The sequence below is a fragment of the Bos javanicus genome, chromosome 3 (genome assembly GCF_032452875.1).
Source record: "Bos javanicus breed banteng chromosome 3, ARS-OSU_banteng_1.0, whole genome shotgun sequence".
In the NCBI taxonomy this organism is placed as follows: Eukaryota; Metazoa; Chordata; class Mammalia; order Artiodactyla; family Bovidae; genus Bos; species Bos javanicus.
Window position 1 is genome coordinate 12,602,079 of NC_083870.1, and position 24,436 is coordinate 12,626,514.

The 24,436-nt window shown below is 40.9% G+C and overlaps 1 protein-coding gene across 3 annotated transcripts in view; it reads left to right on the plus strand.

The window, feature by feature from the left end:
• Positions 1 to 536: 536 nt before the first annotated feature.
• FCRL1 (Fc receptor like 1) overlaps positions 537 to 24,436 on the plus strand; it is a 29,088-nt gene continuing 5,188 nt past the window's right edge. The window contains exons 1-6 of one of the 3 annotated variants that reach the window (XM_061402622.1): positions 543 to 798; positions 17,325 to 17,345; positions 19,992 to 20,261; positions 22,413 to 22,700; positions 22,842 to 23,120; positions 23,460 to 23,576. In XM_061402622.1, coding sequence (XP_061258606.1) covers positions 768 to 798; positions 17,325 to 17,345; positions 19,992 to 20,261; positions 22,413 to 22,700; positions 22,842 to 23,120; positions 23,460 to 23,576 — 1,006 coding nt within the window. In that variant the 5' untranslated portion in view covers positions 543 to 767. Of the gene's footprint in view, positions 799 to 17,324; positions 17,346 to 19,991; positions 20,262 to 22,412; positions 22,701 to 22,841; positions 23,121 to 23,459; positions 23,577 to 24,436 lie in introns of all 3 variants that reach the window. The other 2 variants (XM_061402624.1, XM_061402623.1) reach the window with 2 other exon arrangements.

Below are 24,436 nucleotides of genomic sequence, written 5' to 3' on the forward strand. Positions count from 1 at the left end.
TTGGGAGAGGGGAGGAACAATATTACAAATGCCAGGGTTAGTGATAATGGTGAACTTACGTCAAATGCCCAGAAGATAATTTGCATATGCATAGTTCCTGAATTTCACTTATAAATGTTTCTTAGTTTGTAATTTCCCATGATTTTATTTTTCAGTTGTTTTCATGCCCAGTGGTTGATTTCATGTTTCAATCAACACATGATGATTGTTTCAATCATGTGCAACTACTGTCACACATTACCCACAACCTGGGTGACAGCCCATTCGTCCCTGCCTTAGTGACACTTGTGTGTGTAGGGTGACTACAGTTGAGGCTGCTGCAAGGCAAAAGGATGTGCTGATTAGATATGGTTGAGAAGACACACTTACCAAAGGTGACAAACATGCCATTTGAATTTCAGCAGGACCACTGCCTGATGAGACGCCCATCAGTCAGAATCTGCCTTTGGGAAATTTACTTTAAGCTACCTGAGTTCTTAAAGAAGGTGCTGATGTATTAATATGCACTGTCTTCAAAATTTGGAAATAGAACCAAACTATAAACAGGAGTGTATTTAATCTTCTTGACCTCCAGAGCAGACGAAATAGAGTGGCTCTCAGGAGACTCTTGTTCCTTCTATTTCTGTACATGTGTGCTTCCGATCATGTGACTTCTGATCCTGACTTCCTCAAACTTCTGACAAGCCACATCCTCTTGACTCTAAGATGAATTCTTTTTTGATGAGACAGTACCTTCAGTTCCATGTCCACTCCCCAACCTGGTCCTCATGTTCCTGAGGCTTCTGCTGTTGATCTGTGGTGAGTAGGACAACTCAGAGAAAGGTGTGGGATTCTATCCCCTAGCGCCCTGCCTTCTGAAGATTTGGGGTTTCTCAGGACTGAGTTTCTGCCCAGTGATAGTCAGGTGTGCTCAGAGCTTTACTCCCCACTGAGGGCTCAGAGCTGGGCAGAAAGTTATAGATAATGGAGAGCCAGATTTTGGAAGAAAACTGCCATTTTATTTTTTATCTCATAGCAAGTGTTCACTTTCTGTCTTTCTTTCCTCTATTGATTCTGACTTTGTTCTTGATGGTTTTGATAGCCACAAAGATAATTCATACAACAAATTGGCCTCTTAGTCTCTTTCCCTTCTTATCATTAAAATGATTTCTCTATTTTCTTCCTGTGTTGTGTGTTAGTAACTCAGTTGTCTCTGACTCTGCAATCCCATGGACTGTAGCCTGCTAGGCTCCTCTGTCCATGGAATTCTTTCTCTGGGCAAGAATACTGGAGTGGGTAATTATTCCCTTCTCCAGGGAATCTTCCTGATCCAAGAATCACCTGGGTCTCCCACATTGCAGGGAGATTCTTTACTATCTGATCCATCAGGGAAGCCCCCATCCTTCCTTGGCTTCCCCTATTTCTACCATCAAACCCCAAAACTTGTGATTACCAACAACTGTCCCACTTCCAAAGTCTGATTTCAGCATCCACCTTCCCATCCAATTACAGCATATTTCCAGCTCACTTTGTCTAATGCTCCATATTCAACGTGCCTTCCGCTCCCCAGTCTTACTTTTCCATTGTAAATTAGTACACTCTGTGTCCTCACTTCACAGATTTCATCACAATACTCTCAAATACATAATCACCTCTCTTACCTATAGTGCTCTTCTGACTAACATTCTTTTCTGCATGCTTTACACCTGTGCCTGAGCAACTGAATGTAACCCGAAACAAAAGGCACAATCTTGCTGCTTTTATTTTTTTCTAAACATAGTACACCAATCTTAGGTGGCTATCAGAGGTGCCACACAATCCTATTCTTTTGGAGTCAAAGCTCTTCCATTCTTGATGACCACTTCCTCATACTCCCTCCTTTCTCCTCAAACTTTTCTCTTGTTGCTCTTAATTTAGAACACTGAGGAAAAGAAAAGCAATCAAAAGGAAATTTCTTCATCTTCCCACTGCAGTATCTATCAACCTGCCCACCTCTGTGTTTACATACTGTGCCTTTTCTCCCCCTATTATGGATATATTTTCCCTCATCCTATTGAAGGCAGGACTCTCCACTTGTGCATTGGGCCCAGACTCCCTGGCTCCATCATCAAAATGTTTCTCCATCCTGGGCTCTTCCTATAAATATACAAATATGTTATAATACCTTCTATTTTAAAATCATAGAAATGTGACCTCCATTTGCTTCACGATTCAATGTATCCCTTTATAGTTTTCAGTGAGTTGCTATCTTTACCTGGCATCCTCCCATACTTTCTTTTTAAAATTCGTTGTTAATTTTCTTTGTAGTAAGATTCAGTTTTTGATGCACTTTGATTTTTTTTATAATCTAAACTTTTTAATTTTTAAAATGAATTTATTTATTTTATTTTATAATATTGTATTGGTTTTTCCATACATTGACTTGAATCTGCCATGAGTGTACATGTGTTCCCCATCCTGAACCCCTCTTCCACTTCCCTCCCAATCCCATCATTCTGGGTCATCCCAGTGCACTAGCCCCAAACACCCTGTATCATGCATCAAACTTGGACTGGCGATTCGTTTCACATATGATATTTTACATGTTTCAATGCCATTCTCCCATATCATCCCGCCCTCGCCCTCTTCCACAGAGTCCAAAAGACTGTTCAAAACATCTGTGTCTCTTTTGCTGTCTCGTATACAGGGTTATCGTTACCTTCTTTCTAAATTCCACATATATGCGTTCCGTTCAGTTCAGTTCAGTCGCTCCGTCGTGTCTGACTCTTTGCGAATCCATGAATTGCAGCACGCCAGGCCTCCCTGTCCATCACCATCTCCCAGAGTTCACTCAAACTAATGTCCATCAAGTCGGTGATGCCATCCAGCCATCTCAATGTCCATCAAGTCGGTGATGCCATCCAGCCATCTCATCCTCTGTCGTCCCCTTCTCCTCCTGCCCCCAATGCCCCCCAGCATGAGTCTTTTCCAGTGAGTCAACTCTTCACATGAGGTGGCCAAAGTACTGAAGTTTCAGCTTTAGCATCAGTCCTTCCAAAGAACACCCGGGACTGATCTGCTTTAGAATGGACTCGTTAGATCTCCTTGCAGTCCAAGGGACTCTCAAGAGTCTTCTCCAACACCACAGTTCAAAAGCATCAATTCTTCGGCATTCAGCTTTCTTCACAGTCCAACTCTCACATCCATACATGACCACTGGAAAAACCATAGCCTTGACTAGACGGAACTTTGTTGGCAAAGTAATGTCTCTGCTTTTGAATATGCTATCTAGGTTGGTCATAACTTTCCTTCCAAGGAGTAAGCGTCTTTTAATTTCATGGCTGCAGTCACCATCTGGTGATTTTGGAGCCCCCAAAAATGAAGTCTGACACTGTTTCCACTGTTTCCCTATCTATTTGCCATGAAGTGATGGGACCAGACACCATGATCTTCGTTTTCTGAATGTTGAGCTTTAAGCCAACTTTTTCACTTTCCTCTTTCACTTTCATCAAGAGGCTTTTTAGTTCCTCTTGACTTTCTGCCATAAGGGTGGTGTCATATGCATATCTTTTAGTATACTGTATTGGTGTTTTTCTTTCTGACTTACTTCAGTCTGTATAATAGGCTCCAGTTTCATCCACCTCATTAGAACTGATTCAAATGTATTCTTTTTAATGGCTGAGTAATATTCCATTGTGTGTATGTACCACAGCTTTCTTATTCATTCATCTGCTGATGGACATCTAGGTTGCTTCCATGTCCTGGCTATTATAAACAGTGCTGCGATGAACATTGGAGTACATGTGTCTCTTTCGATTCTGGTTTCCTCAGTGTGTATGCCCAGCAGTGGGATTGCTGGGTCATATGGCAGTTCTATTTCCAGTTTTTTTTTTTTTTTTTTTAAGGAATCTCCACACTGTTCTCCATAGTGGCTGTACTAGTTGGTGCATTCCCACTGTGTAAGAGGGTTCCCTTTTCTCCACACCCTCTCCAGCACTTATTGCTTGTAGACTCTTGGATCACAGCCATTCTGACTGGCGTGAAATGGTACCTCATTGTGGTTTTGATCTGCATTTCTCTGATAATGAGTGATGTTGAACATCTTTTCATGTGTTTGTTAGCTATCTGAATTCTTTGGAGAAATGTCTGTTTAGTTCTTTGGTCCATTTTTTGATTGGGTCGTTTATTTTTCTGGAATTGAGCTGCAGGAATTGCTTGTATATTTTTTCAGATTAAGTCCTTGTCCATTGCTTCATTTGCTATTATTTTCTCCCATTCTGAAGGCTTTTGTCTTTTCTCCATTGTATATTCTTGCCTCCTTTGTCAAAGATAAGGTGTCTACAGGTGTGTGGATTTATCTCTGGGCTTTCTATTTTGTTCCATTGATCTATATTTCTGTCTTTGTGGCAGTACCATACTGTCTTGATGACTATGTCTTTGTAGTAGAGACTGAAGTCAGGCAGGTTGATTCCTCCAGTTCCATTCTTCTTTCTCAAGATAGCTTTGGCCATTCGAGGTTTTTTATATTTCCATACAAATTGTGAAATTATTTGTTCTAGCTCTGTGAAAAATACCGTTGGTAGCTTGATACAGAGTGCATTGAATCTATAGATTGCTTTGGGTAGTATACTCATTTTCACTATATTGATTCTTCTGATCCATGAACATGGTATATTTCTCCATCTATTAGTGTCCTCTTTGATTTCTTTCACCAGTGTTTTATAGTTTTCTATAAATAGGTCTTTTGTTTCTTTAGGTAGATATATTCCTAAGTATTTTATTTTTTCATTGCAATGGTGAATGGAATTGTTTCCTTAATTTCTCTTTCTGTTTTCTCATTGTTAGTGTATGGGAATTCAAGGGATTTCTGTGTGTTAATTTTATATCCTGCAACTTTACTGTATTCATTGATTAGCTCTAGTAATTTTCTGGTGGAGTTGTTAGGGTTTTCTATGTAGAGGATCATACCATCTGCAAACAGTGAGAGTTTTATTTCTTTTCCAATAAGGATTTCTTCTATTTCTTTTTCTGCTCTGATTGCTGTGGCCAAAACTTCCAAAACTATGTTAAATAGTCGTGGTGAGAGTGGGCACCCTTGTCTTGTCCTGTCTTTAGGGGAAATGCTTTCAATTTTTCACCATTGAGGATAATGTTTGCTGTGGGTTTGTCATATATAGTTTTTATTGTGTTGAGGTATATTCCTTCTATTCCTGCTTTCTGGAGGGTTTTTTTTTTTTTTATCATAAATGGATGTTGAATTTTGCCAAAGTATTTCTCTGCATCTATTGAGATAATCATATGGTTTTTATTTTTCAATTAGTTAGTGTGGTGTATTACACTGATTTATTTGCAGATATTGAAGAATCCTTGCATCTCTGGGATAAAGCCCACTTGGTCATGATGTATGATCTTCTTAATATGTTGTTGGATTCTGTTTGCTAGAATTTTGTTAAGGATTTTTGCATCTATGTTCATTAGTGATATTGGCCTGTAGTTTTCTTTCTTTCTTTCTTTTTTTTGTGGCATCTTGTCAGGTTTTGGTATTAGGGTGATGGTGGCCTTATAGAATGAGTTTGGAAGTTTACCTTCCTCTGCAATTTTCTGGAAGAGTTTGAGCAAGATAGGTGTTAGTTCTTCTCTGAATTTTTGGTAGAATTCAGTTGTGAAGCCGTCTGGTCCTGGGCTTTTGTTTGCTGGAAGATTTCTGATTACAGTTTCAATTTCTGTGCTTGTGATGGATCTGTTAAGATTTTCTATTTCTTCCTGGTTCAGTTTTGGAAAGTTGTACTTTTCTAAGAATTTGTCCATTTCTTCCAAGTTGTCCATTTTATTTGCATATATTGCTGAAAATAGTCTCTTATGATCCTTTGTATTTCTGTGTTGTCTGTTGTGATCTCTCCATTTTCATTTCTAATTTTGTTGATTTAATTTTTCTCCCTTTGTTTCCTGATGAGTCTGGCTAATGGTTTGTCAATTTTATTTATCTTCTCAAAGAACCAGCTTTTGGTTTTGTTGATTTTTGCTATGGTTTCTTTCATTTCCTTTACATTTATTTCTGCCCTAATTTTTAATATTTCTTTCCTTCTACTAACCCTGGGGTTCTTCATTTCTTCCTTTTCTAGTTGCTTTAGGTGTAGAGTTAGGTTATTTATTTGACTTTTTTCTTGTTTCTTGAGGTATACCTGTATTGCTATGAACTTTCCCCTTAGGACTGCTTTTAAAGTGTCCCACAGGTTTTAAGTTGTTGTGTTTTCATTTCCATTAGTTTCTATGCAAATTTTGATTTCTTTTTTGATTTCTTCTGTGATTTGTTGGTTATTCAGCAGCGTGTTGTTCATCCTCCATATGTTGGAATTTTTAATAGTTTTTCTCCTGTAATTGAGATCTAATCTTACTGCATTGTGGTCAGAAAAGGTGCTTGGAATGATTTCTATTTTTTTGAATTTACCAAGGCTAGATTTATGGCCCAGGATGTGATCTATCCTGGAGAAGGTTCCATGTGCACTTGAGAAAATGGTGAAATCCATTGTTTTGGGATGAAATGTCCTATAGATATCAATTAGGTCTAACTGGTCTATTGTATCGTTTAACGTTTGTGTTTCCTTGTTAATTTTCTGTTTAGTTGATCTATCCATAGGTGTGAGTGGGGTATTAAAGTCTCCCACTATTATTGTGTTATTGTTAATTTCTCCTTTCATATTTGTTAGCAGTTGTCTTACATATTGCGGCGCTCCCGTGTTGGGTACATATATGTTTATAATTGTTATATCTTCTTCTTGGATTGATCCTTTGATCATTATGTAGTGACCATCTTTGTCTCCTTTCACAGCCTTTGTTTTAAAGTCTATTTTATCTGATATAAGTATTGCTACTCCTGCTTTCTTTTGGTCCCTATTTGCATGGAAAATCTTTTTCCAGCCCTTCACTTTCAGTCTGTATGTGTTCCCTGTTTTGAGGTGGGTCTCTTGTAGACAACATATGTAGGGGTCTTGTTTTTGTGTCCATTCGGCCAGTCTTTGTCTTTTGGTTGGGGCATTCAACCCGTTTACATTTAAGGTAATTACTGATAAGTATGATCCCGTTGCCATTTGCTTTATTGTTTTGGGTTCGAGTTTATACACCCTTTTTGTGTTTCCTGTCTAGAGAATATCCTTTAGTATTTGTTGGAGAGCTGGTTTGGTGGTGCTGAATTCTCTCAGCTTTTGCTTGTCTGAGAAGCTTCTGATTTCTCCTTCATATTTGAATGAGATCCTTGCTGGGTACAGTAATCTGGGCTGTAGGTTATTTTCTTTCATCACTTTAAGTATGTCTTGCCATTCTCTCCTGGCTTGAAGAGTTTCTATCGAAAGATCAGCTGTTATCCTTATGGGAATTCCCTTGTGTGTTATTTGTTGTTTTTCCCTTGCTGCTTTTAATATTTGTTCTTTGTGTTTGATCTTTGCTAATTTGATTAATATGTGTCTCGGGGTGTTGCGCCTTGGGTTTATCCTGTTTGGGACTCTCTGGGTTTCTTGGACTTGGGTGATTATTTCCTTCCCCATTTTAGGGAAGTTTTCAACTATTATCTCTTCAAGTATTTTCTCATGGTCTTTCTTTTTGTCTTCTTCTTCTGGGACCCCTATGATTCGAATGTTGTGGCATTTAGTATTGTCCTGGAGGTCTCTGAGATTGTCCTCATTTCTTTTAATTCGTTTTTCTTTTATCCTCTCTGATTCATTTATTTCTACCATTCTATCTTCTAATTCACTAATTCTATCTTCTGCCTCTGTTATTCTACTATTTGTTGCCTCCAGAGTGTTTTTAATTTCATTTATTGCATTATTCATTTTATATTGACTCTCTTTTATTTCTTCTAGGTCCTTGTTAAACCTTTCTTGCATCTTCTCAATCTTTGTCTCCAAGCTATTTATCTGTGATTCCATTTTGATTTCAAGATTTTGGATCAATTTCACTATCATTATTTGGAATTCTTTATCAGGTAGATTCCCTATCTCTTCCTCTTTTGTTTGGTTTGGTGGGCATTTATCCTGTTCCTTTATCTGCTGGGTATTCCTCTGTCTCTTCATCTTGTTTAAATTGGTGAGTTTGGGGTGTCCTTTCTGTATTCTGGCAGTTTGTGGAGTTCTCTTTATTGTGGCATTTCCTCGCTCTGTGTGGGTTTGTACAGGTGGCTTGTCAAGGTTTCTTGGTTAAGGAAGCTTGTGTCAGTGTTCTGGTGGGTGGAGCTGTATTTCTTCTCTATGGAGTGCAATGAAATGTCGAGTAATGAGTTATGGGATGTCTATGGTTTTGGGGTGACTTTGGGCTGCCTGTATTTGGAGCTCAGGGCTGTGTTCCTTGCTGCTGGAGAATTTGCTTGGTATGTCTTGCCCTGAAACTTGTTTCACCCAGAGAGGTTTACAGCATTATACGGAGAAGAGAAGAGTGAGGAGGGAGTTAGAGGTGACCCGAATGAGATAAGGTGGAATCAATAGAGGAGAGAGTGGGCTATTCAGTAATCTCTTCCTTATGTGGACTCCACAACTGGACCGCTCAGAGTTGTTCACAGAGTTATACAGAGAAGAGAAGAAGGAGGAAGGTGGCAGAGGTGGCCAGGAGGATAAATGGGGGGAATGAAAAGGAGGGAGACAGATCCAGCCAGTAATCAGTTTCCTAAGTGTTCTCCACCGTCTGGGAGACACAGAAATTCACAGAGTTGGGTAGAGTAGAGAGGGGTTAGGGAGGAGACACCAGCGACCTAGTGGAGAAAAAGGAGAGTCCAAAGGGAAAGAGAGCAGTTAAGCCAGTAATCTCGCTCCCTAGTGAAAAATGGGTAGTGAAGATTGGGTTCTTAAAGGTACAAAATTGGTAACAAATACATAAAAGCGAAAATTAAAAATCTAGAGTAGAGTTTGGAATTTCAAAAATACGATGTTAAAGAAAAGAAGGAAAAGAAAGAGAGAAAAAAGGAACAAACAAAAACAAACAAGGCCACAAGAATTATAAAGAAAATATAGGTACAAAATTGATAACTAATACCAAAAAGCAAAAGTTAAAAATCTAGAGTAGAGTTTGGAATTTCAAAAATACAATGTTAAAAAAGAGAGAGAGAAAAAAGAACAAACAAAGTCGCAGAAATTATTAAAAAAAAAAAAAATACAGGTACAAAATTGATAACAAATACCAAAAAGCATAAATTAAAAATCTAGAGTAGAGTTTGGAATTTCAGATATACAATGTTATTTAAAAGAAGAAGAGAAAGAAACAGAGGAAAAAGAAAAAGAAAAAATAAAAAAGGGTCACAGAAATTATATAAAAACAAAAACAAAAAAAACTATAGGTACAAAATTGATAACAAATACTAAAAAGCTAAAATTAAAAATCTAGAGTAGAGTTTGGAATTTCAAAAATACAATGTTAAAGAAAAGAAGGGAAAAAAAAGATCAAAAAATTATAAAATATATATATATATGAAGTTTGCTTTAAAAAAAATAGGGTCTTTTTTTTTTTTGCAAAGTAATCGGTTATAAAAGTGGAAATTAAAGGAATAATAGAGGACTTAAAAAATTTTTTTTAATTAAAAAAATAATTGAAAAAAAAAAAAAAGAAAGAATGATCGTACAAATAGTAAAAATATATCTAGGACTTTCTCCGGTTTTGTTGTTGAGTATTGTGGGTTCAGTTCATTTTTGGCTAGTTCCTTGGTCCGACTCATATTTCTCAAGATCTATAGGCCCCTTCCTAAGTAGATGGTAGTAACCACAGGGTTTTAATCTATTGCCTGTAGCTTCCAAGGCTGTTATAGCTTCTTCTGTTTGCTGGTCTCTTCAGTGTCTGGTTTCCACCCTGACACAAAGGGGACGGTGGAGGACACTTTTTTTTTTTTTTTTTTAAGGCTCACTTGTTCAGTCGCGCTGAGGGGAGGTAGGGAGGGATGCTGCAAACAAATAACACTGACGTGTGCTTGCAGTGCCTCAGCCACACTGGGTCTGCCCCCCGTTCACGGCGCGTGTAGCCTCTCTGCCCACGCTGCTCAGGCTCTAGGTTGCTCCACTGGGAACCATCCGCGGCCGGCCCTGGGCTGCCTGTACTTCCCAGGTCCAAGCCGCTCAGGTTCAGGCACTTGGGTAGTCCTCAGAGGCACAGACTCTCGGTTGGGCCTGCGTTTTGTGCCCTTCCCAGATCCGAGCAGCTCAGGTGATGAGGTGTTTTGCGCACGTGATTGCTGCGACTTATCACCTCCCCGCCGCTCGGTTATCTAGTTGTGCACCAGCACACCTTCTCAGGCAGATGTTGACCGTCCAGACCCCAAGAAGTTTTAGTTAGCAAAGAAGCCTGTTTACAGTTTTATGGATAATGTCTCTCTGGGGCTGCGATTGTCCCCTTCCGGCTCTGGCTGCCTGTCACCAGAGGGGGATGGTCTGCCGCCGGCTATCTCTGTTCAGTCCTTTGTTCCGTGCATGGGCCTGGCGGTGTCATAGGTTAGGGCTGGCTTTTCTCGTGGTAGATATCCCACAGTCTGGTTTGCTAGCCCAAATTATTTCGCTCAGATAGCACTCAGGGTATTCAGGCCAGATTCTTGCGATGCAGCCCGCACCGCGCCTCCCTGCCCAGCCCCCGCTTGCTAATGGCGGATGCAGGCGTCTGCACTGCTTCTCCGCTGGGGGAGTTACCGTAGGGCTCGCAATGTGTGGGTTTTAATTATTTATTTTTCCTCCCTGTTATGTTGCCCTCTGTGCGTCCAAGGCTCGGCACAGATTCGGCAGTGAGAAGGTTTCCTGGTATTTGGAAACTTCTTTCTGTTTAAGACTCCCTTCCTGGGACGGAACTCTGTCCCTCCCTCTTTTGCCCCTTTTTTTGTCTTTTATATTTTTTCCTACCTCCTTTCCAAGACTTGGGTTGCTTTTCTGGGTGCCTGATGACCTCTGCCGGCATTCAGAAGTTGTTTTGTGGAATTTACTTGGCGCTTAAATGTTCTTTTGATGAATTTGTGGGGGAGAAAGTGTTCTTCCCGTCCTACTCCTCCGCCATCTTCTTTTCTTGTTTCTTGAGGTAAGCCTGTATTGCTATGAACCTTCCCCTTAGTACTACTTTTACAGTGTCCCATAGGTTTTGGGTTGTTGTGTTTTCATTTTCATTCGTTTCTATGCATATTTTGATTTATTTTTTGATTTCCTCTGTGATTTGTTGGTTATTCAGCAGCGTGTTGTTCAGCCTCTATATGTTGGGATTTTTAATAATTTTTCTCCTGTAATGACATCTAATCTTACTGCATTGTGGTCAGAAAAGATGCTTGGAATGATTTCAATTTTTTGAATTTACCAAGGCTAGGTTTATGGCCCAGGGTGTGGTCTATCTTGGAGAAGGTTCCATGTGTGCTTGAGAAAAATGTGAAATTCATTGTTTTGGGGTGAAATGTCCTTAGATATCAATTAGGTCTAACTGGTCTATTGTATCATTTAAAGTTTGTGTTTCCTTGTTAATTTTCTGGGAGAAAGCGGTCTCCCTATCCTATTCGTCTGCCATCTTAGGACCGCCTCTCTGGACTTTGATTTTTGACAAAGGTTTGGAGTCATGTAACTATCACCACAATCAATGTACAGAATATTTCTATCATGTAAAAAATTCCCTCAAGTCCTCAATCCTTTTAGAGTGAACTCTTCCTAACCCTTGGATATTGTTAAACAGTTTTAGGTCCTTATAGTTCTTCCTTATCCTTTCTTGATTCCACTTGAATCAATCTTTGCCTCTACCACTCCACTAAAACTTCTCTGATTAATATCATCAACCACCTCTATGTTGCTTCACCCAGTATTCAATGTTTATTTCTCATTTTATTCAACATCTCAGACCATAGTTGACCATTCCAACTTCTGGAAATATTTTCCCACTTGGCTTCTTAATATTATATTCTGTTTGTTTTCTTTCTAACCTAATACCGGATGCTTTACTGATCTCAAAATGTTTGACTTTCCTAAGATTGGCATATAGACTTTTCTCCATCCATACTCATTTCCCCAAGTTATATACTTTAGTCATTTTATGCACCATTTTAAACATCTTTAAATTGTTACTTATCCAACATTGATCTCACTTTTGAACACCTTGCATATATTCAACTGCTATCCAACTGTCTAATATGTATTTTAATCTCAACATGTCCAAATAGATCCTTTGATTTACATGAACCACCGCTACCACCATGGAACTTAACCTATTTCGCTCTACCATTCTTCCATTTTTGTAAACATCACCACCGTTCTTCCTAGTAATCTCCTCAGTTCAGTTCATTTCAGTCGCTCAGTCGTGTCCAACTCTTTGCAACCCCATGAATTGCAGCACGCCAGGCCTCCCTGTCCATCACCAACTCCTGGAGTTCACTTAAACTTATGTCCATTGAGTCGGTGATGCCTTCCAACCATCTCATCCTCTGTCGTCCCCTTCTTCTCCTGCCCCCAATCCCTCCCAGCATCAGAGTCTTTTCCAATGAGTCAACTCTTCACATGAGGTGGCCAAAGTACTGGAGTTTCAGCTTTAGCATCAGTCCTTCCAATGAACATCCAAGACTGATCTCCTTTAGAATGGACTGGTTGGATCTCCTGGCAGTCCAAGGGACTCTCAAGAGTCTTCTCCAACACCACAGTTCAAAAGCATCAATTCTTTGGTGCTCAGCTTTCTTCACAGTCCAACTCTCACAGCCATACGTGACCACTGGAAAAACCATAGCTTTGACTAGATGGACCTTTGTTGGCAAAGTAATGTCTCTGCTTCTAAATATGCTATCTAGGTTGGTCATAACTTTCCTTCCAAGGAGTAAGCATCTTTTAATTTCATGGCTGCAGTCTCCATCTGCAGTGATTTTGGAGCCCCCCAAAATAAAGTCTGACACTGTTTCCACTGTTTCCCTATCTATTTCCCATGCAGTGATGGGACCAGATGCCATGATCTTAGTTTTCTGAATGTTGAGCTTTGAGCCAACTATTTCACTCTCCTCTTTCACTTTCATCAAGAGGCTTTTTAGTTCCTCTTGACTTTCTGCCATAAGGATGGTGTCATCTGCATATCTGAGGTTATTGATATTTCTCCCGGCAATCTTGATTCCAGCTTGTGTTTCTTCCAGTCCAGCATTTCTCATGATGTACTCTGCATAGAAGTTAAATAAACAGGGTGACAATATACAGCCTTGACGTACTCCTTTTCCTATTGGGAGCCAGTCTGTTGTTCCATGTCCAGTTCTAACTGTTGCTTCCTGATCTGCATATAGGTTTCTCAAGAGGCAGGTCAGGTGGTCTGGTATTCTCATCTCTTTCAGAATTTTCCACAGTTTCTTGTGATCCACACAGTCAAACGCTTTGGCATAGACAATAAAGCAGAAATAGATGTTTTTCTGGAACTCTCTTGCTTTTTAATGAGCCAGCGGATGCTGGCAATTTGATCTCTGGTTCCTCTGCCTTTTCTAAAACCAGCTTGAACATCTGGAAGTTCATGGTTCATGTATTGCTGAAGCCTGGCTTGGAGAATTTTGAGCATTACTTTAGTAGCGTGTGAGATGAGTGCAATTGTGCAGTAGTTTGAACATTCTTTGGCCTTGCCTTTCTTTGGGATTGGAATGAAAACTGACCTTTTCCAGTCCTGTGGCCACTGCTGAGTTTTCCAAATTTGCTGGCATATTGAGTGCAGCACTTTCACAGCATCATCTTTCAGGATTTGAAATAGTTCAATTGGAAATTCCATCACCTCCACTAGCTTTGTTCGTAGTGATGCTTTCTAAGGCCCACTTGACTTCACATTCCAGGATGTCTGGCTCTAGGTCAGTGATTACACCATCGTGATTATCTGGGTCATGAAGATCTTTTTGCACAGTTCTTCTGTGTATTCTTGCCACCTCTTCTTAATATCTTCTGTTTCTGTTAGGTCCATACCATTTCTGTCCTTTATCGAGCCCATCTTTGCATGAAATATTCCCTTGGTATCTCTAATTTTCTTGAAGAGATCTCTTGTCTTTCCCATTCTGTTGTTTTCCTCTATTTCTTTGCACTGTTCGCTGAGGAAGGCTTTGTTATCTGTCCTTGCTATTCTTTGGTACTCTGCATTCAGATGCTTATATCTTTCCTTTTTTCGTTTGCTTTTTGCTTCTCTTCTTTTCACAGCTATTTGTAAGCACCACCACCCAGACAGCCATTTTGCTTTTTTTGCATTTTCCATGGGGATGGTCTTGATCCCTGTCTCCTGTACAATGTCATGAACCTCCTTCCATAATTCATCAGGCACTCTATCTATCAGATCTAGTCCCTTAAATCTATTTCTCACTTCCACTGTATAATCATAAGGGATTCGACTTAGGTCATACCTGAATGGTCTAGTGGTTTCCCCTACTTTCTTCAATTTAAGTCTGAATTTGGCAATAAGGAGTTCATGATCTGAGCCACAGTCAGCTTCCGGTCTTGTTTTGGCTGACTGTATAGAGCTTCTCTATCTTTGGCTGCAAAGAATATAATCAATCTGATTTCAGTGTTGATCATCTGGTGATGTCCATGTGTAGATTCTTCTCTTATGTTGTTGGAAGAGGGTGTTTGTTATGACCAGTGTGTTCTCTTGGCAAAACTCTATTAATCTTTGCCCTGCTTCATTCCGTATTGCAAGGCCAAATTTGCCTGTTACTCCAGTTGTTTCTTGACTTCCTACTTTTGCATTCCAGTCCCCTATAATGAAAAGGACATCTTTTTTGTGTGTTAGTTCTAAAAGGTCTTGTAGGTCTTCATATAACCATTCAACTTCAGCTTCTTCAGCATTATTGGTTGGGGCATAGGCTTGGATTACTCTGATATTGAATCACCTAGATACACTTAATTCCTCTTTCTTCTATACTTTGTATTCAATCCACAAGTAATTCCTATTGATTCTCCCTCCAAACTTATACTGAAATTTGTCCCCTTCACAGCCCAACCAGTACTGCCTAACCCAAGCCACCATCCTCATTCTTTCAGACTAAATTCCCACTGATTTTCATCCTGTTTTTCTTGCAAGTCTGTAGTTTTGCTACAGTGGAAGAGTGATTTTACAAATGGATATCAAGTCAGAACTGTTCACGGTCCCGAATTACATCATGAACAAAATCGAAAGCTATGACCAAGTCCACCAAGCCTTCTGTGACTGGCCCTGGCTTACTTCTCACACAAAAATATCAACCACTCTCTCCCTCAACTAGACAGTTCCAGGTGCACCTGTCTTCTCATTCTGCCTTGGACAAGCTCATTTCCTCTTGAGGTCTTTTTGTTTACTGTTTCTCTGCCAGGAATGTTTTTTCCCCCAATATTCAGAAGGTCTGCTCTCTAATTTCACTCATGTTTCTACTCAATTGACATCTATATAGTCAAGACCATCCCAAGATACTCTGAAACTCATTTTTCTGTTTTATTTTTCATATAACACTGACCATTCTCTGAGATCATGTTGCATATTTATTTTTTTTTATTGAAGGATAATTGCTTTATAGAATTTTGTTGTTTCTGTCAAACTTCAACATTAATCAGCCCATATTTATTTTATAATTGAATCTCATCCACTATAATATAAATTTCTTAATGGAAAAGATTGTCATTCAAGGTCACTCCTGCAACCTAAGTGCAATGTACAAGGCCTGACATACAGTAAGCACTCAAAATTATTTGTTGTATTGATGAGTAAATAAAATGTAATTTTTATGCTCAGTTCAGTTCAGTTCAGTCACTCAGTCATGTCCGACTCTTTGTGACCCCATGAATCGCAGCATGCCAGGCCTCCCTGTCCATCACCAACTCCTGGAGTTCACTCAGACTCACATCCATCTAGTCGGTGATGCCATCCAGTCATTTCATCCTCTGTCATCCCCTTCTCCTCTTGCCCCCAATCCCTCCCAGCATCAGAGTCTTTTCCAATGAGTCAACTCTTCACATGAGGTGGCCAAAGTACTGGAGTTTCAGCTTGAGCATCATTCCTTCCAAAGAAATCCCAGGGCTGATCTCCTTCAGAATGGACTGGTTGGATCTCCTGGCAGTCCAAGGGACTCTCAAGAGTCTTCTCCAACACCACAGTTCAAAAGCACCAATTCTTCGGCATTCAGCTTTCTTCACAGTCCAACTCTCACATGCATACATGACCACTGCAAAAACCAAAGCCTTGACTAGACGGACCTTTGTTGGCAAAGTAATGTCTCTGCTTTTCAATATGCTATCTAGGTTGGTCATAACTTTTCTTCCAAGGAGTAAGCGTCTTTTAATTTCATGGCTGCAGTCACCATCTGCAATGATCAGACCGGATGCCATGCTCTTCATTTTCTGAATGTTGAGCTTTAGCCAACTTTTTTACTGTCCACTTTCACTTTCATCAAGAGGCTTTGGAGTTCCTCTTGACTTTCTGCCATAAGGGTGGTGTCATCTGCATATCTGAGGTTATTGATATTTCTATGCTAGCCCTCATTGATTACCTTCTTGTACCTGAGGAACTAATTTTTCAAATAAACATTTAATCTAAAACTGTAGGCATCTCAGAGTAAACTGGGCCAAAATAGATAGTAATCGTGAGATAAAATTTACTGAATGCTAGATGAATTCCAGACATTCTTTTAAGCATTTTGTGGATATCAACTCATTTAACCTTCACATAACTCTGTGAGGTAGGTTTATTATTATCTCTATTTTACAGGAAACTAAAGCACAGAGAGGTAAAATGTTTTTCCCAGAGTCACACAGCTCATAGGAGGAAGAGCCAGGATTCAAATCAACATCACCTAACTACAAAGCCTACATTTACCCCAGAATTTTCCATTTTTAACCATATGCTATATATGGTAAATTCTTGAGAGATAAGAGAATCTTTGGAGAAATCTGAATTCTTTCTCTGGGCTTAACCCTCCTCTGCTCTGAAGTTGTCAAATAAAGGGGCACTATGTCTTATGTATGACCCCATCCATTCTCCTTGCTGATGAGTCAGCAAGTCTTTAGAGCTGGATCATCAGACTTTTGAGAGAGGAGGTGAGGATGATGCACTTGAGGATGGAAGTCACTAAGTAGTTACAGAACAAAAACACCATCTCATAATCACAGATGAGGGAAACTATTGGAAATTTTGATCACAAAACAGAACTGTGTGTCATTTTGTAGGCAGGTGATTGAAGTGGAATAGGGGAAAAGGAATAGAGAGAAAGGAGGAAGGAAGCAGGGCAGGCAAGGGATAGAAAAATAAAGTGATAAGGAGGGAAAAAGAGAAGGACAGAGAGAAAAAGGAGAGAGGAAGGGCACAAGGAAAGGAAGGTGAGCTGTTGGGCAAATCCTCGGGGGAGTTAAACTTTAGGTATGTTTGGGATTTGCCACCCCGTACTGACGGATCTCTGCTGAATTCTCTCCCAGCTCCACTCTGCGAATCAACCGGTGAGTCTCACTTCCTTTTCTTCTTCATGATCTGTGGGTATCTTGCTACTTGAGCTAGTGCAAGAGGTCTGTGGATGGTTGTCTGATATCTGGTATACAGACGACAGCAGCTCCCTTGGGCCCAGATTGCTTTTGTTTGCACCAGTCTCTGCACATGTCATGTATGTACTCAGCTGATAGAGCAGGTCTTGCTCTGATCTTCTTTAGACAGTCTTTTTTACGGGGACATCTCAGTTTAGGGAGGGTGATGCTGTTTGCACAAGGAAGTCAGGGAGTGCTGAAGACTGATATCGCAAGAATCTCTGCTTTCTGCTGAAAGAGCTCCAAAGCCCCTGTGTATTCCCTAGCTGGGTTCACCACTAGAGGACTGAAGAAAATGCCAAAATCATACCTCCACAGAGAACAACATTATAGCCAATGCTCGAGGCACATACAAATTGTAGACTACTGCCTTCTTCTTATTTCCAGCCCTCCTCTGCAGCCATAATTGTTATCTCAGTGTGATTTCTCTCTCAGACTCTGGTTGATGCAAGCTTATTTCATTACTTTGCTCCCAATTCAGTCTTACTTTTACCAGGCAAGGAGGGAAGGAAATTTCCCCGCAGAAGAAATCTTCCACTGAAGTATGAAGCTGAAGTCCCAATACTTTGACCACTTGATGTGAACAGCTGACTCATTGGAAAAGACCCTGATGCTGGGAAAGACTGAAGGCATAAGGAGTAGAAGGTGACAGAGGATGAGATGGTTGGATGGCATCACCGATTCAATGGACGTGAACTTGGGCAAACTCTAGAAGATGGTGAGGGACAGGGAAGCCTGGCATACTGCAGTCCATGGGATACAAAGAGTTGGACTTGAGTTGGTGACTGAACACCACCAACAACAACATATTGAAGACTGCTCTCTTGTGCAGGTTTAAAAGGGGTTATCCTGCTACTCCAACACAGGCTTAATGTGCAACTAGGAAACACAGGAATTCCATGACCAGAAATACTCAGTTACTCACCTGATGTTTGTCCAAGACTAATTCACACCTTGTGTTGATGCCATGATGCCTTGCGCCTGGCTCTACTTTTACTCCACAAGTGTGTGTGACTCATTTTAGCCTCAGTAGAAATTTTAAGTCACATCCAGGATAAAGAATCAAAGCTTTGGCCACCAGGAATTTGCCAGGTAGTCTTTGTAAATGAGAATTTTCTGAAACAAACTGAACTGCAAGACTGACCTTTGGACCTGTGCAAACTGCCCTGTCCAGTGTCCTACCCCATCTTTACCCCAGACCCATTCAAAAGAGTGGGTTACAGTTGCCTTTTTAAAATTCCCTTTCCTGCCCTGCTCCCGAGACTGTGTTGCTCCTCAGTCCTCTGGGGACTACAATTTTCCAAGGAGAGAAAATGACTAAATGCACAGGGTATTCCATGCCTCAGCACAGGCAAACATTTTGGTACCATGAAACTGAAAGTTGCTCAGTCGTGACTGTTTGTGACCCCATGGACTAGATAGTCCATGGAATTCTCCAGGCCAGAATACTGGAGAGAGTGGCCTATCCCTTCTCCAGCAGATCTTCCCAACCCAGGAATTGAACTGGGGTCTCCTGCATTGCAGGCGAATTCTTTACCAACAGAGCTATCATGGTACCACAGTTGAATTGAATTGTTAAAAGTCCAAGGGTAAAGCATTCCGATAGGAAGGCTTGGAGATTATAGACACTGGACCAGGAATCACCCCTCAGTGATCTAGAACACCTAGCATTTTTACCTGATAAGGAGACAAAGATGCTTTTCTTAGGGATATTCTTAAAACTTCTCAAAGAACAGAGTCTCTGAAGGTTGGATAAACAAATGCTATGAGCAAATGCTATCAGGGCTTTTGATATTTCATGAACTGCTGCAACTGGGATAGAGAAGGACGTAAGATGAAAGCAGAATACAACTTTACTCATCTTTAATTCATCCAGAAAAGAGCCCCTATGGCCAAAAAAGGATACATGGCTTCTGTAGGGGTTTGTATAGAGGTCCCAGAGCAAGGGATCTGGGCCACATGGGTGTGTGGGTGCAGACTATTTCTTGGCAAGTACATGCTTGTTCCTTCCATTAGGAATAGCAATAAAAGGGGCAGGAAAAAATAGTTTAAAAATCAAGTTCATCTGAGTATTTCCCAAACTGACTGATCTTCCATGTGTCATATTCTACCTCTGAAAGAGATAATGTGGGTCTGAGACATCAGGGAAAGAGGAACAGAAGAAAATGACAAGTACGGCTTATCACAAGGATAAATGAAGTATATTTCCCTAAAACTTCGAGCTTCACCTTCTCCAGTGCCAACTCTAGTGTCAGTCATCAGTATCCCTGCATTGTCTCCAAGAGTATTTTCAGTTCATGGATAGAAACTTCAAAAAGTAAGAGCCAGGTCAAAGGGAAGGATTTGCCTTGTGGAAGGAAGTGGCACTGTGTAGGGGCAGGATGTGAACAGTTGTGTGTGAGCAGTTGGAAGCCCATGGGCCATGTCCAGGCGGGGTGGTAATGTGAGAAGTGATCTGTGTGTCCAATGAGCTGGTTCTTTAAGTCTTGCTGAGAACACAAAGTGTTCAGATCAGGATATCTGAGCTCCATTGCCCTAGAATATGTGTTTATTTCTTCCCTCTAGAACTGTTTCTGATAGTCAGCCCCTCTCGGCCCATAGAGGGGAACACAATGACCCTGACTTGTAAGACCCAGCCCCCTCCACAGAAGTTGGATGCCAAGCTCCAGTTCCTCTTCTACAAAGATGGTCGAGCCCTAGGGCCGGCCTTGGATAGCCTCCCAGAATTCCGGATTCCTGTCGTGCGGAAGGAAGACTCAGGGTCCTACTGGTGTCAAGCAAAGATAACATCTGTCAAAGCCAAATTGAGCCGAAGAGTCCAGATAGAAGTTCACAGTGAGTGCCAGTGGGGACCACTGCTGGGGTGGGCCAAGACGGGCAGAGACATTAGTCTGGTCTTCCCTGACTATTGTGTTCTGCTCCTGCATGCATGGATGCTGTTTGAGGCATGCACCTAAACTTCTCTTCATCAGAGTCATTAAAAAAATTTTTTTTTAGTTGATAATTTCTTAAACTTTTGGCTATATCCCACAGCATGTGGTGCCTTAGCTCCCCAACAAAGGATTGAACTCATCCCCTCTGCACTGAAAGTCAGAGTCTTAACCACTGGACTCCCAGGGACATCTCTTTAACTTTTTAAAATAACAGTTTTATTGAGATATAAGTCACATAGTGCAAAATCCACCCATTTGAAGTGCACGATTAATTTTTAGGACATTCACAGTTAGGCAGCCTTCACCATGATCAACTTTAGACCATTTCCATCATCCCCAAAACAAATCCCTTATTCATTATCAGTCAGTCCCCATTTCCCCCTCCTCTCTCCCTAGCTCTATGCAGCCACCCATGTATTTTCTATCTCCATGGATTTTCCTATTCTGAACATGTCATATAAATGGAATCATATAACATGTTGTCCTTTGGCTACTTTCACTTAGGCAATATTTTCAAGATTCCTTGATGTTTAGATGTATCAATATTTCATTCCCTTTTATAGCTGAATAACATTTCATTGTATGAATATACTGCATTTTATTTATCAATTTATTAGTTGATGGACATTTCGGTTATTTCCACTTTTGACTATTATGGATAATCTGCACAAATTTTTGTATAGGTATATGCTTTCAGTTCTCTTATATTAGAACTAGGAGTTGAAGTGCTGGGTTACATAGTAACCAAACTGCCAGACTGACTTCCAAAGTGGCTGAATCATTCACTCCACCAGAACTATATGAGAATCTTAATTTTTCCACATCATAAGGGATATTTTAATAGATGACACCATAAATGTCAAAGTGAGGCATGTGAAGTTACAGTATCTCTTAATTTACTGGCAATAAACTCAAATAACTTTCAACTTTTAAGACTTGATTGATTCAACCTAAAAAAATAGTATTTAAAATAGATGTTTAGAAAACATCTTAATATTTATTTTATCAGAGTTCTTAAGCAGTCTTCCCTTATTCCTGCTATTCCTGTTTAAGCAAACAAGAGAATGTTTAGAAAGACCTTACTGTATTTCATCATTGTGCTGGAGGGTGTGGAGGAGAAAGCTGCATAATACATAGTTCCTGACTGTGAGAAGCTGATACTCGGTTGGCATCCAAAACAATGAGGGTGGTCATGTTGTACAGGTTGACTATTGATAGAAACTGTAGAGAAGGGATAAGTCTGACTGAGGTGGTAAGAGGAAGCTTTGAAGAAAAGGCCAAGGGGGAAAGGCTTATGGAAGAAAAGTTGAGGTCTGATTTTGAAAGATAAAAGGGAATTGAAGGTGTTTTGTGATTCTGAACCATATTTATCCCATATCAGGGTTGACATTTCTGACATCCTCTCCCACTCTCAAACAAAGAGGTATCCATGCTACCATAAACAAATGTTAATACCTCCCGAAAGCTGAGCTTTCCCAAACTTGCTCAAAACTCAACACTGTGGACCTGGATCTCTACAAAAGCCACTGGATAGTTCATATGCCACAGGCCTTGTTCTAGTGCTTCCCACATGTTGTTTAATTAAAGCCTGCAACTGTAGGAGGTAGCTACCGTTATCATCTCCATTTTACAGGTGGAAAATTGAGTCTCAGAGAACTTAAGTAATTCAAACAAGCAAGCACACACAAGAAGAGTTGGAACCAACATTCCAACCCAGGCAGTTTGCTTTGTAACATAGACTTTTAACCACTATACTACTGTGCCTTTAAAAATGGGAGTTTGAGAGATCACAGTTCTGGTAATTACACCATTCTAGGCAGGGAGAAGACACTGCATCCTCCATAGGAATATTATGGTGTCTTTCTTACCCTGCCATCTTCAACCCAACCAGTGCCAATTCCAAATCAGCAGGACTCCTTACCTGTCCCTCATCCCACCTTTACATAAATTTTTGACTTGACCAGAGGCCTTTGCTTCCAGGACTGTCACAAGTACCCTGTCCCTGAAACCTTTCCTACTCAGGGCCTTCCTGTGTCATCTTGTATTCATGTAGGAGTCCCCATCGGTAATGTGAGCTTGGAGATACAACCTCCAGGTGGACACCTGATAGAGGGAGAGAAGCTGGTTCTTGTGTGTTTGGTCACTGAGGGCACAGGAGATATCACCTTCTTCTGGTTCAGAGGAGCCCGGGGTTTAAGTCTGAAAATGAAGACCCAGCATTCACTGATGGCAACGTTTGAGATCCCTGCAGTGAGAGAGAGTGACTCTGACCAGTATTACTGTGCAGCTGACAATGGCTATGGGCCCAGCTTCAGTGAGCTGGTGAGCATCACTGTCAGAAGTAAGTTCCACTGCCCTTCAGCTCAGCCAGTGTGTTCCTCTGGGGCACCCTGAGAAAGTTCACTGGGGTTGAGCCTCTGTGGGCAGGGCTTGGGAGTGTGTCATCATCAGAGACCTCCTGTGACAGTCTACTATCTCTCAGTTCCAGTGTCTCGCCCTGTCCTCACCCTCAGGGCTCCTGCAGCCCAGCTGGTGGTGGGGCACATAGTGGAACTTCACTGTGAAGCCCAGAGAGGCTCTCCCCCGATCCTGTACCAGTTTTATCATGAAGATGGTGCCCTGGGGAACAGCTCAGCTCCCTTTGGAGGAGGAGTGTCCTTCAACCTCTCTCTGACTGCAGAAGATTCTGGAAACTACTACTGCGAGGCCAACAATGGCCAGGTGGCCCAGCGCAGTGAGGTGGTACCACTCAACATCACAGGTATAGCTTGAGTTGTGGAGCTGTCTTGGTCAGTGTTTCTTCTCAGCATCCTGGGAGAGTTTTGCTGACCCCACAATGTCTCCAGTGGGTATGCTACCAAAGATGAGGCTTTGCAGGTAGTCCTGTCCTGGGAGATGTATGCAAGGGACCATGAGGACATCAAAGCTGGTTCCTCTCTTCTCCTCTCATCAATGTGACAAGTTGCATGTCCCTGGGTGTATAAATAAATCCCACCTGCCCCAGGAAGAGCAGGAATGGCCTCAATCCATGCTCAAAATATCTTCACCCCAAACCCAAGCCCTTCTCCTTGGCAGCTCATGTACAGGTCTCTTCCTTCAGTGCCTATGGAAGACAGAAATGAAGTTCTTACTTCAGGAGTCATTGAGTTGGTGCTTGGCATCCTTGCTCCCACCACTTTGGCCCTATTATTTTGCTGCTGGCTCAAGAGAAAAATAGGTTAGTATTTATAGAGATTGGTATTTTGTTACTGTGATCTTTGTTTTCACTGAAGTAAGGCTAGATTTGTGACATCTATACTATTAAGGATGAATATATTCCATTAGCTACCTTGCCTACTTATCTGCTCACAGGCTCTCCCCTCAACTTTCCAGCACATGGGTCAGTATCTATTAAAGTAGTGAAAGTTTTTAGTAAAACCCTTCAACCCCACATGTTATCAGTTGAGGTTAAGCTGATACCTTGAACTTCAGTGGTTTAATGTTTATACACAAATGTAACTATTTAAAATAACTAATCAGCCACTGGAAGAGAAATACAATGAACAGTTCCAGTTACACTGACTATCTCCCAGTTAAAGTCAATGCACTAATTCTTATTTGCCTTAGAATACTGTCACACATGTTTTTTTCTCCCTGACATGCTCAACCATGCATTCACACAGTCTGTTCATTGCTGTTTTTGTCACTTTTCAGTTTAAATGTCATTTTCTCCAAGAGGCTTCACCTGGCCACACAGCCTACAATTCTCTTCTAGGTGGCTCAGTCAGTAAAGAATCTGCCTGCAATGCAGGAGACCTGGATTCGATCTCTGGGTTGGGAAGATCCTCTGGAGGAGGGCATGGCAACCCACTCTGATATTCTAGCCTGGCGAATCCCCATGGACAGAAGAGCCTGAAAGGCTGCAGTCCATGAGGTCATGGTTGTACACAATTGAGTTACTAAGCAAATCATAGCACACGTTCTTGATCAGAGTACCAATAGCTTCACACTTCATTTCAACTGATAATTACATATTTATTTGCATGTTTAATCTCAGGTTTCATGTTCTTCATAGAGCAAGTTGGAGATGGGGCAAGA